General features: G+C 42.2%; 1 protein-coding gene across 1 annotated transcript in view; it reads left to right on the forward strand.

Moving 5' to 3' along the window:
* The window catches only part of ANKRD31 (ankyrin repeat domain 31), a 57,557-nt gene extending 53,474 nt beyond the window's left edge, over positions 1-4,083 (forward strand). Inside the window, 1 exon segment of the mRNA XM_062018829.1 lies at positions 3,932-4,083. Within this exon segment, the coding sequence (XP_061874813.1) occupies positions 3,932-4,083 (152 nt within the window).
* The last annotated feature ends 3,765 nt before the right edge of the window (positions 4,084-7,848 follow it).

Raw genomic sequence — 7,848 nt, forward strand, 5'->3', positions numbered from 1 at the left:
GATTATGACTCATAGGAGCTATATTTCTCTGCTGAACAGCCACATTCATCTTTTCTCAAATGTAGTTACTAGTAGTAATGTAGTTGCTAATTATAGTTCTGCTTACCAAGATAATAGTCTTATGACATAGATAGTCCTTGCCACCCTATTATCTGAGTACTTGATCGGGTACTCTCATAGCAAGAGTGCAGAGTCATTGTATAAGGAAAGGTAACCACTAACAGACTGTGGGGATCAAGCAAAATTAAAGATTTGGAATATTACAAAAAACAGTAAGTTAAAAATGTACAGAAATGCTGTTCCACATATACACATTTTTGTTTATATCTACTGCAATTGCCCTGTTAATTGAAGGAAGTAATTGTTTAACATTCAGTATAACCTCTAAAGTCTTTAACCACCAGTCCAGTTTCCACATCCTCTCAGAACCCAACCTTTTGTATCCAGTTCTGAGGAAAAACATTTCAGGTTTCATAGTTTGATAAAAAATATTTTTGAAAGCAAACTATGAAAACTGTTTAAGAAAGAGATTCCTTTAAAAACAAGCATCTTAAGGTATTTCACTGAGTCTTTGAAATGAAGCTTTGGAGGTGCCATGAGACGCCTCATAGCCCATAGGTGGATTTGCTGCATTTGTTTACCCTCTACATTTGTTTCCAAAGAACAGATACACAATGCCATTTGCTGCTTTAATTCATGCTGAATATATTCTGAAATTCAGCTGTATGAATTGGCTTTTAACTAGTTTACTTTCTGGGCTTTTCTAGTCCTGGAAAATGATAAGGTGATTAATTTCAATTTTGTTGCCAGTCAATCTTACCTTCGTATTTTGTGTATAAGTACAAAGTTGTGATGCTGAAGCTGCTGATTTGGCAGGAGAATAATTAAATATTAATGAATTGCTCCAGTAGAATGAAACCAACTTGTTAACTATTTCAGAGCCTTCTAGACAGATGTGCAGTTGGGCTAACAGCAAACATTGCATGTGCATATTTGCAAGAATCTTGCATTAGACTTTCGGTTGTAAACCACTCAGGCTTTCTAATGCTACAGGCTTGGGGCAGAGTGGCTGTAAATCTGTCCTGCAGAAAAGTACCTGAGGTTGTTGGTCAACAGATGGCTGAACATGAGCCAGCAGTGTGCACAGGTGGTCAAGGAGGACAATGGCACCCTGGCTTGTGTCAGAAATACTGTGACAAGCAGAACCAAGGAAGTGATTGAACCCTCTGTACTGGTGGGGACAGTACTGGGACCAGTACTGTTCAATCTATTCATTAATGACCTTGCTGAGGGAACAGAGAGCACTGTCAGCAAGTTTGCTGAGGATACTAAACTGGGGGGAGTGGCTGACACACCAGCAGGCTGTGCTGCCATTCAACCAGAGCTGGACAGACTGGAGGGTTGGGTGGGGAGAAATCTAATGAAATTCAACAAGAGCAAGTGTAGAGTCTTGCATCTGGGAAAGAATAACCCCATGTACCAGTACAGGCTGGGGAATGAACTGTTAGAGAGTAGTGTAGGGGAAAGGGACCTGAGTGTCCTGGTGGGCAGCAGGATGAGCATGAGCCAGCAATGTGCCCTTGTGGCCAAGAAGGCCAATGGCATCCTGGGGTGTATTAGAAGGGGGTTGATTAGTAGGTCAAGAGAGGTTCTCCTCCCCCTCTCCTCTGCCCTCATGAGACCTCATCTGGAATATTGTGTCCAGTTTTGGGCCCCTCAGTGCAAGAAGGACGGGGAGCTCAGATTTCACTCAGACAATTATGTCAGAAACCGCTTTCACTAGGAAACTCCACTATTCATGTTTTTGGAAGAAAGCTGGGGATGCGGGGGGAGGGGGGGGGGAAACAAAAAAAGGCAAGCAGCTCTCTAGGACTACATGGAAGCCTTTTCTAAGAATGTAATGTCTGTAATTCTTACCTCTCAGGTTTTTCTGAAAGTGGCATGTCACTTCAGAAGTAAGTAGGTGACAGTGTGATTGTGCAGAACCATAGTTTGACATAGGTTAGGTGGGGCCTCTGGAGGTGTCCATCAGGGAACAAAGACCAGCCTTGAGTACCGAAGAGGCTGAGAATTGCTCAAGGGCAGGGAGAGCTTAATTGCTGCTTAAGGTTCATGACAAAACAGACTAGAAATTTTCCTGTACTTCAATACAAAATTTGGATATTTCAGAAGGGAAAACCTATTTTCAGCAAATCAAAACAGCCTGAAGTTGTGTTGCTGTGGATTCAGTATTAATGACAATGTGTCACCTCAGTTTCTGCCAGTTTGGTTTTTAAAAATAAAATCAGATTTAAGATCTTTTTTACCTCAAAGTGTCCTTACAACTAATTGGGGCCTTCCCATCCATGACTGTGTGAAGGGCATTGTGATGTAGCTTCTCAAGCAAGATTTGTATTCAGCCTGCCCATCTTTGTTGTAGTCAAAGATACTTACATACACCCTAGACATCAGGTGGTGCTTTTTGTTCCACTATGGACTGAGTTATGGCATGAACGTACGGAAGATGCCAGTGGGGCTGTAAGATACTGGGTGCAGTCCTGTTCTCACTGGAGTCAGGGGCTTTGCTGTGGTTGTTTATGGGTGTAGAACAGCATAAATCGTCCTGCACAAGGCTCTGTGTTTGTGTTTCTGAACACAAACCTCTCGCTTCTAATAGCAATTTGTCACTTCGCTGCTTTGAGTGATGAGCTCCTGGAAATCAGAAAGTGGCAGGGAAATCCTCACTGAGACAGGGAGTTAAAAGTCCCAATTCCTACAAGATATGCTGATTGTTCTGGCATTGAGACTGACTGATGTTGTCAGTCCAGTGAATACATTTTGTGTTTTGAAGTTGGTCTAGTGACACAGCTGGAAAACTCTGGTAGCAGAAAGACAAACCTGGTGTGGCATGTGGTAGCCGAGAAATAAGTGCGAGCTAAATGACCAACTGGTGTTGCTTTAAACATGTTTTCCCTGCATCTTGGCAGAGATTCATCTTGACTGATCTAATAATCCTGAAATCCCTACCCTGTTTTGCTTCTTTTGAATGGCACTTGAATGGTGTCTGAACATAGTTTAGTTGTTTGTACAGAGGCCACCTCTACTTTCTAACAGCTCTCCTTCTCTTGGTGGTTTCTGCTAAATGTGACAGTTCTGACTCCTCTGGCAGTTCTGTGTTGGGATGGTTGCAGCAGCACAGCAGCTTTAGTATGTTGTGCAAGGGTATTGAAGGTAGCAGGTGGATGAAAGATGAACAAAAGTAAGTTACTCTGTAAGTTAGTTACTTACATAAGTGCCTTTTGGAGTCTGTGCTGTTATGGATAAAATGTCTTGCAACAGTTCTTACTGTTGGGTCTTTACATCTAAACTATGTTACTGATTTTAATAGTGAGAAGTAAAAGTTTAGCTTCTCTACACTGACACAAGCACCTTAAGTTCACACATTTCAGTGGTTGCTTCAGTCCATCAGATGTTTAAATATTGCAAAAACCCCGTTGTTCAGTCCTGCACTTTCTTGTACACAAGTGTATGCCTTCCTTTTTATATACTCCTTTCGGGACTGTAGGAAGGGCATTTCCTGTGAGAGAGATTCCTTAATTTTGGGGAAGTATCCTAAACTTACCCCTTGGTGGACGTAATATGTGAAATTCAAGCAATGCTGAAGAAAAAATGTATTTTCCTCTTCTATGATTGGAAATGGCCAGAGCAGTTGACTTCTCACCCTGAGCACCACAAAGTGCCTTTATCTCACTGAACTCTGGGTACAAGTGAGAGGTACTGATAAGAAGAGTCTTACACCACAAGATTCCTAGGACAAATATTTCTAAGAGTGACTAATGCTTACATGGTTCTAATGAGCTGCTAACACCCCTCAAGATAATAGTGGCAGTGGTTGCTTTCCATTATTATGTAATTTCCAGTAATATGTATATTCTGTATTCATTTTCAACAGGGTCTTCTGTCCAGTTCAACTCAGTGGAAAGTCTGACACATTTTCTTCAATTCCATGACATGATAATGATACGTAAAGAGGAGTTTTTGCCATGCTCTCTAATGGAAAAGCACTGGAGTTTCTACAAAGGATGTAAAGACTTTGGATTCTAAAGAGTTCTTGAGTGCTAACTTTTTTTTTTCTTTCATTGTCACTTAAAGGTAAACGTTGGAGCTTTTAGAACTAAGTGCTTTTTGCTGTCATTTTGGTAAATCATTTGCCTAGCACTTGGGATGGACTGAAAGATTGTTTAGCTAAACAAGGAACAGGCCAATACTTTGTAGGAGGTGAGGATAACTGTCAAATTTTGTGCTGTAAGATAAATAAATGGGAAAGTAGGCAAGGGCTGTTATGTGCTGGTACCCATTGTGAATTATATTCCAGGTTGATAACTTTGTGTGAAATTCCACCAGCCCCAATGGCTGCCTGTGCTTGGTGGGGCTGCACAGAAGCAGATAGGTGTCAGTACCAATAGTCACTTCCCGTATTTAAACCTGGAGCCGCTCTGCTTGAGCACGTGCTATCAGGAATGACTGCACATGTTCAATAACATAGATGGTTAGCTTAGGCAAAAATCGAGATGGGCAGCTTCGAGAATCACGAGCAGCTTGGCACTACGTGATGCAGATATATACAAACATTTGAGAAGGGGGTGGGTGCTGGGTTAGGTTAAAAGAGGAACTATGGCCATTGCAAGTGCCTGGGGAAATTCCATTCATGTTCCAGCCAAGTCTTTTTGATAGGCAGAAGAGGTGCTACCATATGGTAGGAAATGCAGTTAGCCTGTTTGTGGAAGACCATTTTTTCCATCATCTAAAGATATTCACCCCAGTCTCTGGAGGATTTCTATTTGTTTTAATTTTACAATGTGTGAGTCTGCCTCAGTAACATATTTGTAACGTGCTTAACTGTCATGAGAGTTATCTGGATTCAAATGGCATTCTTGCTCTTTGGTTCTCTGGATTATTTGAAGCGATGAAATAATAGCGTTTGCTATTATTTCCTCCTAACTCCAGTGAATGGGATGAGAAATATCTCCTGTCAATGCATAACAACCTCAGCTAGCTATTTGGAGGGCAAAGAGCTGTTCTGCAGAGATTTGATTAGTGGCTTAAGCAGAAGGTGGTTTAGGGAAGACAGAGGGGTCTAATGTGCAGAGAGCTAATGCTGTGCCCTAGGATGTGTCAGCAATTATAGCCTGATGGGCTGAGGGATAAAGAAACACAAACTGCCTGGAAGTCAGAAAAGTTAAAGGCTACTGAATGACAGGTATTTCATAAAGGTCACTTCCCACACAGAAAGAAAATTGAGCAGTCTTACAGCCACCACAGCAAAACAAACCTGAGGGTATATTGATTTAAAGGAAACGTTGGTTCAAATACTCCAATTCTGCTTTCACCAAGAAGTTAAAGACTTTTTGGCTGTTGAAATGTCTACTGAATTACTTGCACGTTTGTTTGGCATATTTTCTTTGTTACAAGATGTCTAATAAAATTCCTGTCTAAAAACTGGGATGATTTGACAGTAATTCTTTTAGTTCATTATATTAACGTGATTACATGACCTAGGGCAAGCCTAAGATAAAGTGACAGAAAATCTGATTGACTCAAGCAGGGCAAAGAGGGAAAAATGCAAGGTGCTACATGAAAACCAGTGTCTCTTACTAATGCTGTATGTAAAAGTAAGCTACCAGGGGTTTGATTTCAGTACGTATATTACACATAAGCATCTTGAGAAAGGTGTTTTAATATGACTAAGAAATGTGGGATTCTGCTTCCCAAACCTTACAGCTGTGAACTTTCCCAGTTCTTCCTACTGGAATCTTTCACTTCATGTAAAGATCCATTAAGAGATGGCAAGAAGTTGTACCATCATGAATAGGGTAGTTTGTTTGCCCTTTACTTTCGCATAAAACTGTTGTCACATATCAAAGATCAGATCTCATTAAAGCATTTGAAACCATCTCCCACAGCATCCTCAGAGAAAAAATTGAGAAAGTGTGGGCTGTATGATCAGGTCGTGAGGTGGATTGTTAAATGGTTGAAGGACAGAAGTTGGAGTTGTGATCAATGAGGGAGGGTCTAGTTGGTATAGTGGTCGGTGCTGGGACCAGTACTGTTCAATATATTCATTACTGATCTTGCTGAGGGAACAGAGAGCACTGTCAGCAAGTTTGCTGAGGATACTAAACTGGGAGGAGTGGCTGACACACCAGCAGGCTGTGCTGCCATTCAACCAGACCTGGACAGGCTGGAGGGTTGGGTAGGAGAAATCTAACGAAATTCAACAAGGGCAAGTGTAGAGTCTTGCACCCAGGAAAGAATAACCCCATGTACCAGTACAGGCTGGGGAATGAACTGTTAGAGAGTAGTGTAGGGGAAAGGGACCTGGGGGTCCTGGTGGGCAGCAGGATGAGCATGAGCCAGCAATGTGCCCTTGTGGCCAAGAGGGCCAGTGGCATCCTGGGGTGTATTAGAAGGGCTGTGGACAGTAGGTTGAGAGAGGTTCTCCTCCCCATCTCCCTTCTGAATAAGGGCTATGGGAGCTGGGGCTCTTTAGCTTGGAGGAGACTGAGGGATGACCTCATTAACGTTTACAAATATGTAAAGGGCCAAGGTCAGGAAGATGGAGCCAGGCTCTTCTCAGTGATGTCCAGTGATAGGACAAGGGGCAATGGGTACAAGCTGGAACACAAGAGGTTCCAAAGAAAGAGACATAAGAGAAAACTTCTTTACTCTGAGGGTGCTGGAGCACTGGAACAGGCTGCCCAGATGGGTTGTAGAGTCTCCTTCTCTGGGGACATTCAAACCCACCTGGATGAGTTCCTGTGTGACCTACTCTAGGTGGTCCTGCTCTGGCATGGGGGTTGAACTAGATAATCTTTCAGGGTCCCTTCCAACCCTTAAGATTCTATGATTGTGTGATGCTATTAGTGATCCAAACTACAGCAGAGTAATAAAGCTGCTGCTCACAAATGGTATATGACAATGGTCAGGCCTCCAGCCCTTTCTGCTCTTTTAGTTATTCTGTCTTTTTGTTGAGCAAACCCCTTCTCCACACTTAGGCTGTGAGTTAGCATGTATTTTGTATGGTGTAAGGCTAACATAAAAGGGACATAAAATGCAAAGAATACAACCACTCAGTAGGCATTCTGCCTACTGTGAATATTCAGATGTGGAGTAAGAGGGGAAGGAGATGATGCAGTGAACAAAAGCCATGAATTCAGATCCACTTTCTGGAGATTCACTTATTTATTTATTTTTGAGATTGAGTTAAAAAATCAGTGGGAAGATTAATGCCAAGTGAGGAAAGATGGAAGGTGAGGAGAGTGAGAAGGAAGATATGCAGCTTGGGGGCAGACTGTACCACACAAGGTTCATAGACTTTAAGGCCAGAAGAGACCAATGTGATAAGCTGACCTCCTGTGTAGAACCAGCCAGCAAGGGAGACAGGGCAAAAAGAGGAGGGAAAGAAAGGCAGAGATATGGATGGAGCTAAATTTACCCTTGGCAGAGGATCAGCACAAAATGTTGCATGTTCTTGTCAAGCAAAGCAGGATAATGAACAGTGAAAACAGTTATGGTAAGAGAAATGTGGGAAGGAAGGACAATTTGGAAAGGTATTTAAAAGGCACTGTAAGGTGCTCGTCCACCTTGGGGTTTTGTGGTGGAAATACAGCTGGAGGGAGCCAGGAGTGATACCACAATGTTTGTAGCCATAGTAATTTGGATAAAGTTTTGGAATAGTTGCAGTTGGCAGGTGTTTCATCATTATGACAGAGATAAAGACTTTTCTGCTTTTCAAACCTTAACTGGGGAAAACTACCGTGTTTAAATCATGATGGGAATGAACAACTGCTTACATGAGTTTCAGACCCT

The sequence above is a fragment of the Colius striatus genome, chromosome Z, assembly GCF_028858725.1.
Source record: "Colius striatus isolate bColStr4 chromosome Z, bColStr4.1.hap1, whole genome shotgun sequence".
NCBI lineage: Eukaryota > Metazoa > Chordata > Aves > Coliiformes > Coliidae > Colius > Colius striatus.